This window comes from Pygocentrus nattereri, chromosome 19, assembly GCF_015220715.1.
Source record: "Pygocentrus nattereri isolate fPygNat1 chromosome 19, fPygNat1.pri, whole genome shotgun sequence".
In the NCBI taxonomy this organism is placed as follows: domain Eukaryota; kingdom Metazoa; phylum Chordata; class Actinopteri; order Characiformes; family Serrasalmidae; genus Pygocentrus; species Pygocentrus nattereri.
Genome location: NC_051229.1, coordinates 35,742,404 through 35,760,167, shown reverse-complemented (window position 1 = coordinate 35,760,167; position 17,764 = coordinate 35,742,404). Strand labels below are relative to the sequence as shown.

The window sequence follows — 17,764 nt, the reverse complement described above, 5'->3', positions numbered from 1 at the left end:
TTGGTGTGTTAGTGTGTTGTGCTGGTCTGAGTGGATCAGACACAGCAGTGCTGCTGGAGTTTTTAAACACCTCAGTGTCGCTGCTGGACTGAGAACCACAATTATCCAACCTGCAACGTCCTGTGACCGCTGATGAACGACTAGAGGATGACCAACACAAACTGTGCAGCAGCAGATGAACTGTCGTCTCTGACCAACAAGGCAGTAGTGTCTAATAGAATGGACAGTGAGTGGACACAGTGTTTAAACTCTCCAGTGGTGTATACTAATATAGGTGTTGGGATTAATCCGGTTCCATTGTTGGCAGGTGTCCAGTTGTGTTGTATATCTCCATAGAAAAGCACTGATTACTGTAATGGGAGCGGCTGCATCAGCCGGTGGAGCAGTGGAGCTCACTAATGCTCAATCAGATCCTCACAGCAATGTTCCAACATCTAATGTAAAGCCTTCCCAGAGGAGTAGAGGCTGTTACTGCAGCACAGACTCACTAATAATACCATTCATTTCACACAGGATGAAGGTGTCTACACACTTTTGGGCATGTAGTGTTTAGGCCTGCCTCGGGTCAGATGCTGTCTTTATTCAGAGACAGGCTTGGTCGGGGGTCTCCCTGGGCTGCTGTTGTTGAATGACTGTCCAGTCACCAAGTGGGCGGGTGCCTGTATCATTGCAGCTGCTCAGTAAGTTCCCGCAGGTTGTTTGAGCTCTGCTGATTTGTTGGTAATAAAAAGCAGTGGCGTCCTCGAAGTGACGATGAGCCAACTTGAAGCCTCTAAACTTTACGTTCTCATTAGCTTTGCAATCAATCACACGCTGTAAACACCAAACACGAGTCAAGGTTAGTTTGCCACGGTTTAGACTTTGAAATCACTGACTTTAAGCTCAGATGCATTGTGAGGAGGTTTGCTCTGACTGGGTGGTTATACCGCAAGCCGGCAATATGGCAAAGCTCTCTGGTTATTTCTCAATAACAGATATTGCAGTGCATTCTGTTGAATGGCTACTCACATGTAAGGGCTATTTGTATATGTAATTATACGTCAGTACACTGCAATTATAATCGCTGAATATAAACTGGTGGTAGTGAAAAGGCCACAAAAATAGTCCAGCAGTGCCTGCTTAAATAAAGGCCACATCATTTTGTGTAAACAGCTGGGTTGGGTCAAGGCAGAATGTTATAGAGATATTCTACCACTGTTTCAAAATGTAAATTGTTACGATTGATCAGTGGTGTTTACATGCACTTAATAATCCGATAACTGCAGAAAATCAGATTTTGTCAGTAATCTGATCGACACGTTTACATGCACTTGAGTAATCAGATAATGGGGAAACTCCAGGTCTACATGAGCCAGGCAGTAATCAGATTTCTGCTTTGCAGCCAGCCAATAAACTCACAGAAGTGCATGATGTAAACATAACGTAAAACTCAAAACTTCATGCTGCGGCTTTTTTTTAAAAAACACCTCACCACTTTACCTGAAAATATGAACGGACATCGTCTAGAAGATGAAGAGTATTTAAATCCTTCATTTCGTCAGGCATGTATTTGGTTTCTGCTCGCTTGTTTCCAGTACCGTCGTCTGTTTTTGCACATGCTCAGACCGAGAAATCCGAAAGAAATCAGAGTAAGAGTTCACATGGGCTGAGAAATCTGATTACTGAGCTGAAATCTGGCTCTTCTTTGGATTTCTTAATCAGATTTCTGGACCTTACTCAGAACTAAGAGCTGTTTAGCGGCACGGTGGCGTGGTTGGGTAGCGCTGTCGCCTTACAGCAAGGAGGGCCTGGGTTCGATTCCCCGGCCGGGCGACCAGAGTCCTCTCTGTGTGGCGTTTGCATGTTCTCCCCGTGTCTGCGTGTGTTTCCTCCGGGTTCTCCGGTTTCCTCCCACAGTCCAAAAGACATGCAGTTAGGCCATTTGTGTAAAAATGTGTAAACACACTCACTGTCATTTAGAGTGCTTTGATGTGAAATGCAAAATTCAGAGCCAGACCAGAACCAGACATCCACCTCTAAAAGCTTCCTCACAGAAAGTTACTACATGAAACGGTTATGAATATGTGGCCTGATTTCTGAAGGTCCAACACATTTTAAACTCAATTCATGGTGGAGGGGCACATGTACTTTGTTGTGTGGCAAAATAGTTTCCCAAGAAAAGCATATTTTTTCAGATTTATCACTATTTTACCATCATCAACGGTATGTGAAAAAGCTGTGAAGTCACTGGTTGTAAATATGAAATGGCTGTATTTCTGTTGTAGACATCGCAAACCTCGGGTTCTACTGGTACTACTGTAAAGACATCCAAGTCAGTTCACATCAAACCACTTTGCATGGCTTCATTTACAATTTACTGATTAAATTGTGCAGACATTTTGAAAAATCTGTGGAATCCCTTATTAAATTGGCAGTCTTCAGTTTGGTTAATTCAGCAGAGTGAGTCCCTTCATCATTCATTCGCTCATCAATCTGTCTGGCAGTTTTTCGAACCTGGCTCTGAATTAAAAGGTGGAAATGGCTGAACTGAAGCAGAATTGAGCAAGAATGAGTATTATGGACTACAGAAGGAACATCTGAGTCAGCTTGTCATTCATTAGGAGTCTAGAAGCGCACGCTGTCTGTCTGTCCGTGGAGAAATCAGCGCTTGCTGATCCAGCCAGACACAAAACGGTGGAAAGAGAGAGCGAGCGGAGACCCAGAGGGCGGTGCGTCACACAGCATCCGTCACCATGCCAAGAAAATGCATGCAGGAAGGAAAGGCCTCCTGTGGCAGGAAGCCTGATTGTGTTTCTGGTGTGGAACTGCAGCACTGAAGTCACTAATCTATGTGTGTGCACATTTCCCAAAATCCTCCAGCGCTTCTCCCCGTTTCCTCCAGCTAACTGCCCCCCCCCACCCCCCACAACCCCTCCAGCTCACCCTGTTCACCTCCTCTCTCAGATTTTTATGTTTGGTTGTTTTCCTTATCTCTCCATGACATATAACTGGCTTTTTTGTGTGCATCACAAATATTCTGTTGTACAGTGCTGTGTGACGTAGGCTAACTGTCAACAGATCTTCATGTGAGCAGTAAATGGGCTTGAGAAAACAGTGTAACTTTATAATAATTATATAATAAGTGTGAATTTCTGGCTTTCAGTTAAGCTATTCCTACCAACTTCAACAGTAAGTCTACTCTTTACTCTGCTTTTGTGCTGGGTTACCTCCAACACAAGATGTTACACCTATTTGCCCTTAAAGCATGACTATGTATGTTTTTTGCGGGCACTGAGTGGAAAGAGTCGACCTGTGAAGCCTGAAATAATCTGAAAGTCAGAGGTGTTTAGGTCTCAAATGATCTCAAAATCAACATTATGCAGAAAAGATATGAAGTCAAAAGTAGAAAATCATCAGAATGATCTGTTCGTGGGGGCCCTGGACTGACAATACAAAATGTTCCTCCACATGTCTTTTGCATGTGCAATTACACATTTCCACCAGAGAGGTCTCCAAATCCAAAAATCTTACATAGTGCTGCCTATGTTTCTATTTATTTAGCCCAGAGGGTGGAGAACTGGGGGTCAGAGTCCAGCATAGTTTGGTATTTCCCTGCTCTAGTGAATCTAATTAAGCTGGTCATAAGCAGAGGAGTTGAATCAGGTGTGCTTGAGCAGGTAAATTGCCAAACTGTGCAGGAATCCCCCCCCCCCCCGATTTAGCTAAATCAGGCTGTAATTCAGCTCTCGTCTTGGCTCATAATTCTCTGAGCACTTTGTATCAGATTGGTGTCCAGTATTTGCAGATTTTGGACATTTTCCTGGATATAAATATTTGATAAATGAATAAATATAAAAAAACTTAGGCTTACATTTATATTAACATTGTGAAATATATTGTTACGTATTGCAGTACTGGCCTTTGCAATAGTGCTCTTGCCGAAGGCTACAACATGCAAACGTGATTCAAGCCCAAAATATAGTGTATGCTTTGACCATCCTGACCAACCTCAGAACGTCCAGATAGGTTTCTATGAATGTTGAAAGTTATTTTTCTCATCAATGCACTCAATCTGTTGCACGGATGTCCATCAGCAGGTTTAATTTAATAAAAGACTGATTAGCCAAACTAAGTATTAGATGGTAAATACAAATACTGATCTACGTTTAAGAGGTGAAATGGTGGAATTGGTTAAGCTACCATGTTAACACACAAAATCACAGTGTATTGTATTAAACTCAATGTTTATTTGTATTGAATATATTGTTGTTGCGATTCCAGCCATTTCTCAAATTTTACATCATTGATATGTAAACAATCCTTCAGAGTAGTTTGATGTGAAACACCTAATTGTATAGAAATGTATCAGTCAAGATTTCATTAAAGTGGTGGTGATGGGAACCAGGGGTCAACATGTCTACAACACAAATATTCTGTTTCCTATGCAAAACAACCAATGCAGTGGATCTACACGTCTTCTGAGCTTTATATGAAATAGTGATAAATCTGAAAAGTACATTTTTGGCTGCTATTTTGAATTAAAATGTCCTGCATGATCCTCTACACCATGATGTCTGAGACCTTACTATTAGACATCAGGCAGTGTGTTTGTAAATATTTCATATAACTTTCTGTGAAGAAGCTTTTAGAGCCATTAAGCTTCTCAGATGTCTTGTGCCTATCACCACCACCACCACAGGAACTTTGAAAACTTTGGTGGAGATCCCTTGTCAACACTTATAGCCCAGATATATAGCTTTAAGTGTATTGTTCTCAGGCGGTGTAATGCATTATGAAAAGAAACTCCTGAAACTTATTCTGTCTGTCTCTCTCTTTCTCTCTCTCCTCTCAGGATTACCGGGAGGATGGCATGGACCTGGGGAGCGACGCCTCCAGCCGCTCCGGCTCCGAGTCCAATTCCAACAAGGTGACGCCATGCTCGGAATGCAAGTCCTCGCCCAGCCTGGAGCTGGCCGCTCTGGAGGACTATGAAGAAGAGGATGAGGACTACCAGCAGTACAAGAAGAGGGTTATTGAGGACTGGGAGAGCGAGTACGGTGCCGATTTCGCCGACAACCGGCAGCCGACTGAGGATGACGGAGCCTTACGGAAGGCGGAAAACAGCCGCAGCCTGGCTGAGGAGCTCCAGGATGTTAAGGGCCCTTCGCCGCCCCTGACGGGCCAAACCATGGCTACCCGGGCGGCCGCCGTGCCCGAGGAACTCAAGCAGAATGGAAACCTGATCCTGCCCAATACTCACCACCTCTTGTCTCCAAGCGCCGGCGGGGGCAAAGGCCTGGCCAAGCCTGGACACAGGAGCCCTGGCGCGGGCGGAGGTGGCGGAACGGGGCCTGGGGGCTGCTACCGCCTCGGGGGTTACAGAGAGGAGAATGTGGTGGAGGAGTCTCAGCTCCCCACCATGGACTGGGCGGCGCTGGAGAAGCACCTGGCCGGCCTGCAGTTCAGGGAGCAGCAGGAGAACCAGAACCAGGGCCTGGGCCGGACCAACTCCACCAACGTGAGTCACTGCACTGCTCTTTACTCTGCTTTCTGGGCTGCCCCAAAAAAGGAGGGTGCACTAATATGTCCTGCAGATCTTCATTTATATCAGACTGTGATACAGCTCGGGTCATTTAGGTCATATAACTTCTCTCGGATCTCAAGTTGGTTTGGTTTCCACTGTTTTCACATTATCTGAATTCTGGACTTTGGTAATAATCTGCTGGAACACATTAAGTGTCTTTAACCCCTTAAATTGCATAACTTACATTAGAGCTGTGCAAAATATCGTCTCTGATTAGTCTGTTGTTATCGTAGAAGGCTGCGAAATGCAAATATGCCTCTCCTTTGACCTTCCTGACCAACCTCAGATGTTTCTGATGAGTTTCTGTGGTCTCTGAATGCGTCCACATGTTCAGATGATCCACAAATATGAATAAATTGAATCTGAATGGAAGCTTTAGCCATGTCACATCAGTGTGTTTCAGGATACTGCAAGGCATATTTGTCCATTTCATGCAGCTCAAACATACATATCAGTTTCACAGTATTTACCATTAATATAAGTGCAGCCGATATTGTAAAATCAGTCCTAGGATTAATAGCTGGATAATAAGCTTGCAGATTAAGGGGTTAAACAAAGCTGCAGACTTAGTCCCTCAAATGAATCTGATGTACATTGTAAACAACATGGTCAAATTCCAAAAAGTCCACTGTTATTAAAGGTGAATTCTACTGATTTTTTAAAACATCTGCATAATTCAGTGGTTAATATGTTAATGAGGTCATTCAGAGTGGATGTAAAAAGCTCCGTTCTACCGAGTCAGAATTGCTCACGGTGGCGGTAATAAGATTCAGACGTCTGAAGATCTCTCTAAAATCCTTCTCACAGGGAGTTATCACATGAAATGGTTATGAATACGCTGCCCGAGACACTGTTGTACACCCATTTTGAGGATTTGCATAATAAATGAAATGTCTGTATTTGTGTTGTAGACATTGTGACCCCTGGTTCCTATCACCACCACTGTAAAGACACTTGAAACAACTTGGTTATGCAGAAATCAAAAATAAAAGCTGGAATTCCACTTTATTGACTTTTCAATGCAAATGCAATGCAAAATCTGGAACCACCAGCATTTACATGGAGTCTAAAAGTGTTAACTAGACGTTTCTGTTGTGCTCAAATAAGACCCTCCAGTACTTTTGCACTGCTTACTACAGGGGCTTTTTGAGGGATGGGATTTCTCGGCATACAAAGTTAGACACAAACAAGTGAGCCGTCACAGCCAACCACAAACTACTATATTTAATTCCACAGTAATGCATTCCAGTAAGCAGATGTCCGTTTGGAACTCGACTTTGGTGCCGAGACTAGTCTCAGTCAGATGGTCGTTGGAGACGAAGTGGTAGTCAAAAAAGTGGCCTGGCGATTGGTGGAAAGACGTGTAATGTTGTCATGCGTTCAGCTAGCATGCCATATGGTGTGAAAGACTGGTCACCTGTGCATTCCGAGTGGTGCTATCCTCAAAATCTGATCCAGAGAGGCTTATTCTAATGCATCTGGTCTCTGGATCATGTGTCCATGTGTGTGTTTGCAGGCTTACGTTACAACGATGCGCTGTCACGTTTCCGTTTATCATTCCTAAAGCATGATGAAATAACCCCGCAGTCGTGCTTGGTGGAAAATCTGAATATTAGCCTATAAATTAGAAACATCCTTTAAGCTGAGCGATTAGTGCACGTTATGAGACCGTCAGCTATTTGCAGCTTTCTGCCCAGCTGTGAGAAAAAGAGTGAGCGAGGTTATGAAATTCAACAGCTGGTGTTTCCAGCTATTTATAGAGGAGACAGTTGTTTCCAAACTGTTAACAATTGACAGCCAGTGCAAGTGCCAGTGACATCACACCCCGTTTTCTGTCCGCAGGGGTCCTGGGCCCTGTTCACAGCTGTCCGCGTGGTCTTGCAAACTGACCCAGGAGCAGAAATAGAACTGTGATTACGCCCACTTCCTGTTACTGTGTATGGTGGGTTCAGCAGAGGTTCCTATCAGAGCTGGCTCAGTAGAGGGCGCTGTTGCAGTGCTGAAGAGGTTTCTGCTCAGCCTCTCCCTCACACACTGCTGCAGAGAAATCAGATGCCCACCTGTCACGGCTTTTATGCTTCACAGTCATTTAAATCAGGCTGAACGATATTGATGCATGTCAGTGTCACAATGTTGTCCTTATCACCTTATCAAATGAAGTTAGGATAAAGTAAATGAGCCGGTGCTTACAGAGTGCTGCGACTGACTGTTTTCGTCTATTCTGCATCTCATAAAAAGGAATTCCACCCAGTTTTTTGCAGTTTCTGCTTAACTGAATAGTTCTAAACAGAGTGGTTTGGTGTGAAATGGTCCGTTTTAGAGAAACTTACCGAGTCAGAATTGTTGACAGTGGTGGTGATAGGAACCAGACGTCCACCTCTAAAAGCTCCCTCACAGAAAGTTATTACCAGAACTGGAAATGAAAACATTGTCTGATACCTATTTTTGCAATAGTTTTGAGAAAGTTTGGACCTCAAACATTTTTAAATCATTTAAGTTGGAGCGGAGACGTGCACACAAGGCAAAATAGTCTACAAAACTTATTTGAAAACTTGAAAACCACTATTTTGCCATCATCAATATTCCATATACTCAGAAGACACATGTAGGATCACTGGTGGTTCTGAACAGTAAATAAAAAGGCTATATTAGTGCTGTAGTCATGGTGACCCCTGGCTCCCATCACCACCACTGTAAAGACATCTGAGTCTCTACAATCAACCATTTCACACCAAACCACTCTGAATGATGCTGTTTACATCTCAACCGCTGAAGCAGAGGTTTACAAAAATGCTGGAATTCTTGTTATAAGGGATTATTTAATATTTTATGCTTTATAATCAGGTGTGGCTTGTCAGCATGGAATAGCAGTTTTCTTAACTGGAATTCAGCAGTTCAGCACAACACCTGTTGTCTGGAAAAGCTGCATGCAGCTTTCAGCTACTCAGTGCATCCCAAGCTTCATTTATTTTCTTAGCTCTCAATCATACTGTGAACGAAACCACATCTAGAAGTCTGTGCAACCTTTAGTAAAGACCTGGATCTGAGGGCTTTTTTTCTTAAATTCGCCTTTAAAGGCTCTTTCATGTAACATGACACTCATGTTTCACTTCAAAATGCTCTGCTATGTTATCTTCATGACTACTTTCCAAAACTGCTGCAGCAACTTCAGCAGCTGTAAACTCTCTGCACGCCATTTCACACGTGCCTCCAATGTGGACTGAATGAAGAATGAAGGGTTTCCTGCGTGATGGTCAGTGATTTCCTGAGTGTCCATCGGTCAGTTTCACATAAAATGTAGACGGACACACGAATCCACCAGTTCCACACGGTGAGAGGCAGATGACATGTATTTCAGGCCCTCTTCACAGGCTCATAACTCTGGTTGTGGGTCACGTACTATCTCGGGATAAGACGGCCTGGAAAGGGCGACTCTACAGATTCAGGAAACGTTTGAGGTGGATTTCTGTGCTGGATCATCACAAAGATACACACACAGATATAGAAACGTCGAATCTGACTTTTGCGCAAGTTCATAGACCCCAGATGGTTAACAGACGTTTTGGGGAAAATGATTTGTATGTCTGTTAACTTCTAGTGTTTGTTAGCAGCGTTAACCTTTAGTGCTAAACTAAGGAAACAAAATTTGGGCAATAAGCACGGCTTGGCTGATGGAACACATCTGACGTGGGGGCAGTCGTGGGCTGGAGGGTAGGGAACCAGCCTTGCGACCCGAAGGTCGCCGGCTCGATCCCCTGAGACTGAAGCGGCCTTGAGCAAGGCACCTAACCCCCAACTGTTCCCTGGGCACTGCGGATAGGGCAAGTGTGCTCACTGCCCCTTAGTGTGTGTCTTCACTAGTGTGTATGTGGTGTTTCACTGCACAGATTAGTCTCGTTGTGGGACTATTAAGGGTCAGTTAATCTTAATAAAAAAAGAAAATGCTGACATATCAGTCATTAAAGCACTGTTCATTATTTTTATCAGCCACTTAATGTTTAAGTCCGCCGGGCCTTACTGCGGCTACGGGGCAGTTTGTGCACTTCCGAATATTTTGTTCACATTTGTCCTGTTTGGGACGCCATATGAAGTGAATGGGACTGTAGTGGAGCGAGCGCTGAGTGGGAGATGGACGGTGTGCATGTGGGTGAGCGCCTTTGGCATGCAAACATGCTGAGCTGGTGGACAATAGCCTCTGCCCTCAGCTCTGAGTGTGTGTGCGTCGTTATCTGCCTGAGAGAATGTGAGGAATGTGGGGGGAGGAGAGAGACGAGGTAGAAGAGAGCACAAGATGGTGTCCTTCACACTGTCTGGGTTAACCTGCTGGGGGTTGCCCAGCGTAATCCGTCTGCAGCTTTGGGCAGTTTTAGCTCCGTGTGTCACATGCTAATACCCTTGTTTACTCAGACCTCCAGCACACGTTCATGTGCTTACGTAACTGAAACGCTATAACCATATTGATTTTACTTACTGTAGTTTTTATTACTGTAATATTTTACACAAAGCTGGGCTAATGCATGCAGTGTATACATAAAACAAAAAACGCTCATACATAAAGAAAAATACGGCAGACATCCAGAAGCCATTAGGCCCTCCACTGAAGAACTCCAGCATTTTTCATCTGAACCTACATCTGCCATATGCGTAGCATACAGTCACCACTGACAGTACTTTGACACATTTCTGGACACCTAGAAAGTAACAGAGAACCTGTTGAAACTAGAGATGTCTCAGGATCAGTTCTGTTAATCCTGTTCCACTTTGATTTGCATACACTGTTAGAGATTAAGCTGCTGTGCAAGTAAAGGTGCATTTTTCGTTCATCAAGGTACAAACTATGTAAATGTTCCCTCAAAGGTACTACAGTGGTTTTGAGGTCTGATTGTGAACCTTAAGTCAGTTTTTCCACGTGAAAAGTTCGTATTTGTACCTTTTGATAACCGAATGTTTTAAAACAGAACATTAAGATAAAAGCCTGGAGGTGAGGCGGGGTGTGTGGAGTCAGTACAGCTTAGAACAGATCGTTTCAGTAGATTATGGTTCAGTTATGTTCCCTGACCAAAGCTACTGAGATGAAACCTTGAGGGTCCCAATCCAGTGACAAGAAGGGCGCTGCCCCAGTGACAGTTTAGTACCGTTTTACCGTTTTAGTTTACTTTCATAAATAGGCCACAAATGGACATTATCCAGGAGGGCCTGGGTTCGATTCCCCGGCCGGGTGACCAGGGTCCTCTCTGTGTGGAGTTTGCATGTTCTCCCCGTGTCTGCGTGGGTTTCCTCCGGGTTCTCCGGTTTCCTCCCACAGTCCAAAGACATGCAGTCAGGCCAATTGGACGTGCTAAATTGCCCCTAGGTGTGAGTGACTGTCTATGTCTGTCTGTCTGCCCTGCGATGGACTGGCGACCTGTCCAGGGTGTATCCTGCCTTCTGCCCGAAGACTGCTGGGATAGGCTCCAGCACCCCCCCGCGACCCTGCTGGAGAAGCGGCTTAGAAAATGGATGGATGGATGGTCCATTTTATCAGCTCCACTTACTATGTAGGTGCACTTTGTAGTTCTACAGTTACAGACTGTGGTCCATCTGTTTCTCTGATACTTTGTTAGCCCCCTTTTACCCTGTTCTTCAGGGGTCAGGACCCCCATGGGCCCTCGCAGAGCAAGTACTATTTGGGTGCTGGATCATTCTCAGCACTGCAGCAACACTGGTGGTGGTGTGTTAGTGTGTTGTGCTGGTCGGAGTGGATCAGACACAGCAGTGCTGCCACACTTACAAAAGATGGTTCGTCAAGGGTTCTTTAGTAAATTCAGTGGTTCTATATAGAGCCATGAGAACCATTTGCATGTTGTATATAAATCTCCAGAATGGTGACTTTACAGGAGAAGGAAAAAACATACTTTGTTTTCAATGTAAGTCAATGGAACCAGACTTTTTTCCAAGCCATTTTGGGTCATTTCTTTTGGTCCAGTTATCATGAAAGTTATGTACAATGTACAGGGCAACAGGCATTTTCAAATGATGTCAAAAACTGAAAAACGTCAAAATTGAGACATGAGGTTCTCTTCCCAGAACAACAACAGCGATATTGTTCTGTATAGCACCAAAAAACGTTTTGCTATGTTACAAGCTTGACATCATAAATAGAGCAGAGCCCTTGCGATATAGAACCATATACAACACATTCTCCACCTCAGTCTGAAGAACCATTTCCTCATGCATAGTCCTGGTTCTAAATAGAACCATTCCTTTTATTAAAGAACCCTTTTTTTTACATCTGTAGCAGATGTGGAGGAGAATAAGCTGAGTATTAAAGTACGCTATTTTTATACTGTTCCTGTTTTAAAACGGATATTTTCTCGTAACATTTTGTGCTGGCTGATGAAACGTTGCGTATCCCCAGACCATGAAAGACGCTCAGCTCAGACGCATGTCCTATGCAGCCTGAGCCCCTTAGAGCAGAAGAAGGCTGCTGCTTTTAGGTTAAGGATGTTGGCGAATGGATGAGGTGAGGCAGAAGCCATTTCCTTCGCTCTGTCATGTATATTTTAAAGCTGCTCGTGTTCACATTTAGTCCTGTTATTCCCAGAGAGAGAGAAATTCCCCATCCCAGCTTCAAACGCAGCCAGGAAGCTTTGATCGCACCGCGCTCAGGTGCTGATGCGGTGTGGTGCAGGATGCGCTTCTTGCAGGATCGTTTACTAGCTACCGCTTTGAGCCTGCTTTGATTATTAGCTACATGATTATTAGCACGCTTTATTGGAGGTCCTCGTGTCGTGCAGCACCCGTGTCTAACAGAAGAACCTTCATTTAGCATTACGCAACTTTACCTGCCTTTTGTTGCCCGGTCAGACTTTGTTGGCATCAAATTCCAAACAGCCATAGATTTTTCAAAAAACAATCAAATTTCTCAGTTTCAACATTTGATACCTTGTCTTTGTAGTATTTTCAATGAAATATAAGGTTTAAATGGTGTGCACATCGTTGCCTTTTGCTTTTATTTACATACAGCATCCCATTATTTTTTTGGAAATGGTGTGTAATAATAATAGCTTTTACTGTAAGAATAAGTTAATCGTTTTAAAGAGATTTGTATGTGCGCTTATTCGTATTTGGGTAAACGAAAAATGGAACCAGTATAAGCTCTGTCCTGTTATAAGTCCACCTCCCTGACTGGGGAAAAAGTTGGGGGAAAAGTTCATGTTAAATCCTAAACAAGCAGATTTCAGCAAATCAAACGTATTTGTGTGCAGCTTTTTTTCAATCGCCTTGCATTACGGAAGATAAAACATCTATTTCTGTATCGTCACAAAGGCAGTAATATGAACAAAGTGCAGATATTTTAGCCCAGTAACCCAGCGTTGTTCTGTATGTTCAGTGCCATAAATATCAGTTTTGAAATTCCAAAATCAAAAAATCTGTCTGATGCTGTTTTCAAAGCACTTATCTGACGACACCGATGTGATTCCGATGTCATTAACATTTACATTTGTGACATTTAGACTAACAAAAGTGGTTTGTTGTCCACTAAGAGAATGAATGTACCCAAGCTAGTGTAAATAGGTTTGAGTTAGGGCTGGGCAATACAACGATAATAGTAATTAACACGATACAACTTTCCCTCGATAGAGCGATAAGAAATGTTCGATACATGATCGACATAATACACCATTCTCACGCTTCCATGTTCTAGCGACAGACGTGGTGTTTTCTACTGTGCCACCAGGAGATGGCCCAGTTCCAAGTTTTTCAATATGATTAGAGAGGGAGGGGGCAACGAGTGAAATGAGTTGCCGAATATACTTGAAACGTGGACTTATACATTCCCTGTTTGAGTGGAGCGACCGGCAATCTGTTCTCCTGAGACCGAGTGTGAGTGACGAGATCAGTGGCATAACTACTGATTTTAGTTTAAACGTAGCTAAAAGGAGGACTCGGGTGTCAGATATACTGCGGTTCACCCCTCAAACTACTACAATAGGATAGAGAAGCCCAGTCGGCTGCTAGCTGGTGTCTGAATACTGTGATATGGTCTGACGTGGATGTGGTAGGAGTGATGGCATTGAGGCGGTGTGATCCATCACTGACGTACAGATCCAGTGAACGTTTGTTGTTCATATTAAGGGTTCTTCTATTGTTGTAAGCTTGACATGGTACCAATAGAGGAACCCTTTTTGGTGCTATATAGAACCATATACAACACATTCTCCATCAGTCTGAAGATTGCATCATGCACAGAGCCATTTGAGCATGAAACGGTTCTATACAGAACTCACGGTTCTAAAAGATCATCAGTTTTAAGAGCGTACCCTTGAGCTCAGATGCTGCCAGAAACAAAAGGCCAAGCTGACACCTACAGAGCTAAGACAGCCATACTTTCATATAGCAATGAGAAAATGAAGCAGCATAATCTCAGTATTAGAATTTCATTGCATTGCATGTTCTCTGTATGTACTGCGAGCCGTGCTCACTTAGAGAACCCCTCAGTCAGATTAGGATCAGCGTCTGCAGACGAGAACTCCTCACAGGAAGCTCATCATCACGCAGCAGAGCACCGCTCGGAGGAGACATCCTCTCCCATCTCCTACTCGGAAATCCTCCTCGTCCTTGCTTCCCAGTGCGGGGCCACTGAGACACCTTATCTCTTAGAAGTCAAGCACGAAGGGAGGGAGGACACCCGGACGGAGGGGCCGTGAGCAGAGCCTCTCCAGTCGTGATGAATATTTCAGCGTTTCGTTGTGGCAGCCTGTGAATAGAAGGAGGGATAGAAGGATGAACAAATGGACAAGAGAGAGGAGTTAAATAGCAGCAACGCAGAACAAAGCAAGGTGTTAAAATTCGCTTAACAGTCTAATTGACACAGTTTCTCTCCTCAATCTAAACGGAGTTGATCAGCCAAGACATGTTTGGTGCCTGAAGTTTGCTGTTGTCGTTTTGCGCTGGAGCCACAAGGCAAGGGTAGTTAAGGAGTAATGGATGCTGACACCCCACCAATTAGCATCTGCATCCTTCCTCAATCAGCGCCAGCTTGTTAAGCGATCTGAAATCCCAGGGGTGGCTTCCTTATGGGTTGTTGACGCTGTATGGCGTATTGTTGTTGACAAAATTGGAACGAAGTATGTCCTTTAACCGAAACCATTAGCATCAGCCATCTCGAAACAAAACCAAAGAAGCAAATTTCAGATGCCAAATGTGTCTCTCTACATTTGGGGAAAGGTGGAAATTAGATTTTTTTTTATGGGGTGCTCCTTTAAAGGGCTCATGTCCTGGAAAACTGCATTGTTAAAGTTGCAAAATTCACAATCCAGTACATAGAGTTCATATATCGCTTGTATCTCCAAAATGGTAACTTTACATGAGAAGCAAAAAACCTATTTTACTCTCAATGTAACTCAGTGGAACCAGAATCATTTCCAAGGAATTTTGGGCTGTTTCTTTTGGTCCCATCATCATGAAAATCACACACAATGTAAAGGACAACAGGCATTTTCAAATTATGTGAAAAACTGAAAGATGACAAAAACGGACGTACAAGGTTTTGTTTTCCGACAGCAGCGATACATAAACTTTTGATTCTGTGATGTCACAAGAACCAACTCATTTCCAAATATCCTCCTACTCAGCCCACAGCAGTTTAGCTCATGCATATTAAAGTGCTAAGGAGTGTTTTAGCTCTGAAATAGAACAGCCAGTCAGAACAGAGCTCATTTACATATCTCAGGCTTAAATGAAGGGTAGCAAATACAGCCTGTTTAATTGTATGGGATAAAGAGAGGATAAAAAGGGTCATGTAAAAAAAGGATTATCACCTTTTTTGGTATGTACTATGTCATAAGTAGACCTTAAGGGAAAAAAAATAAGATATAAGAAAAATATAAGACGTGGGCCCTTTAATTATGTTCTTCAAAACATACTTTGACCACTTGCAGCTGCTTTGTAACTGTAATAGGTTTGCACAGATAACAATTTAACATCGCGGTAACCTTTTATTACGGCTTGCGTTGTTATCAGGATGTTGTGTTTACATTTCTGCATGTACAAAACAAGCAAACATGTTCTGAATGTTGTTGTAGTTGCAGTATCATGGTGGTGGTTATACATTGTGAGTATTTCTGTCCTTGAAGAAACTTCCATTATGGGACGTTTTACAGCGGCACAGCAGTCGTGAACTGTAACTATGACCACAGCTAACATCTGAGTGACAAACATGCATGGAACACCACTTACAAATGACTGTATAAGGCACTGTGGCCTCTTACAGCTGGAGTGAATGTCTTCTTAGTAAAGTAGCCACTGCACTCTTCTGTTTGCTTCTGTAACACACACAAGGGCTGGACAATATAGTGTTATTTTATCATTATCAAGAGCATCATGGATATTGTCAGTACTTTAAGAAGATTTACTGATGGCACATTACATTACAAAGTGAGCAAAACAGATAGTTCCTGTTCCTAAAATCTGATTGGCTGAGCTGCGTTCGAAGCCGTTGTAAAATCCACGATATATACTCACCTATGACCGCCTCACAACAACTAAACTCTGTATCACTGCGCCACGGCACAGACCCTTGTGCCGTGGCACAATGGAATGGAACAATCTTTGACTCTAATGCTGCTTGCATGGACCACCGAGTGTATGTGATGAAGTAAGAACCTGTTTTCTGTTTAAAGTGAGGGGCTGACAACTTATGTTCTTAACTAGAACTAGGCAGGTCAGCTAGCTAGCAGGCTAAAAGATAGACAACAGCATAAACAGCTCCAATATTAATATCACAGGCTTGAATTAAAGTAAAACGGCAGTATAAAAGTCTAAAAAGATCACTTCAATGCCTTACACGCTTCAGATGTTCATGTTTCAGACAGAAGCCTGAATCCCAAGCAGCTCCGTACTCCTAAAATAGTGTGCAAGCCTTGAAAGTTCAGAAATTCTAGGCTCTACAGCCAAATATTTCATCATGTATCATGTGTGGATGTGTTCCAGTCCCAGATTACTATTTCTTAGCTGTATTTAGCTTTGTTGGGCTGCAGGATGCAGTATTTAAGCTCCTATGTAGTGCACTATGTAGGGAGCAGGGAGTTATTTGAGACTGGGGCTAGATAAGACTCGTGGTGGTAATTTGGTGAACAAAAAGTACTTATAAAGCAAAAGTTTTTATATTGAACAGTGCTGTGTTATCATATGTTCATATGTTAATGAAAGTTAATGAAATGACTACAGTATACAGCACTAGGCGGCTGAATGTTCTCCTCATTCAGCAGTCCATGGTTGCCTGGCTCTATGCTCTAGAACTCCACTTCTTGGAGGAAATACTTGTTTATGTCGATTATTATTAATACTAATTTGATAAGTCATGTATTTTATCGTGTTTTATGTTGGCTGCCATTTTATGTAGCACTACAGGTTCTATTTTGTCTGTTCAAATTTGCATATCATGTATTCTGAAATTGTCCTGAAGTATTGTGATATAATATTTTGGCCATGTCATCCATCCATAGCTCACATGTTAAAGTTAATGATGTCAACATAGGCACTAGGGCTGGGTGGTTAATCAAATTATGATTTTGGCATAGTTGATCTCATTATTTTGATTGTAGTCGTTTATTTAATTAGATTTTTTTTTGTTGAATTATATTTAAAGTTCTGGAAGATCCACTATTAAAAAGACAAGTGCAATAACTTTTCCTAAGTCAAAGACTAATCATATTAAATAATCAGTATCTCAGTATTGACCAAAATATGATCATGATTATGATTTTTTCTTTTGTTATAATCAAGCAGCCCTTCTGGTTTAACAGTCCTCTCCGGAGGAGTTCATTGATGTTCCTGTCAGACTGATGGTGCCTGGCCAGCACCGAATGGCCAGCTTGGAGGAGCAACACTTCCATTTCCATATCGAGCCCATTATCAGGTCCAGCAAGCGTGAAATGTCTCTGGAAGGTTCTTTATAGGAAAGAGAGGGTCTGTTTGTAGAGCAGTTTATTCAAGATTTTTAATGCAGAGAAGTGTAAGGTTTTCTCATGAACTGGTTCAGGAGGACGTGGATGACCTTGATAATCATGATGTTGATAATTATTGTACTGTCAGAAATGATGAGACTCCACATGGGTGCCACTGCCTCTCTCTACATGTTGCAGCAACACTGCACCTCAGTTGAGAACCTCATTGAGAAAATAAAGTATGGCTTGCTTTAGTCCACTGTGTACTAGC

The 17,764-nt window shown here is 42.9% G+C and overlaps 1 protein-coding gene across 3 annotated transcripts in view; it reads left to right on the top strand.

Annotated features, from left to right (window-relative positions):
* schip1 (schwannomin interacting protein 1) overlaps positions 1-17,764 on the top strand; it is a 534,426-nt gene that overhangs the window by 431,963 nt on the left and 84,699 nt on the right. For all 3 annotated transcript variants that reach the window (XM_037530836.1, XM_017691844.2, XM_017691843.2), the window contains one exon: positions 4,832-5,497. In XM_037530836.1, coding sequence (XP_037386733.1) covers positions 4,832-5,497 — 666 coding nt within the window. The remainder of the gene's footprint in view (positions 1-4,831; positions 5,498-17,764) is intronic.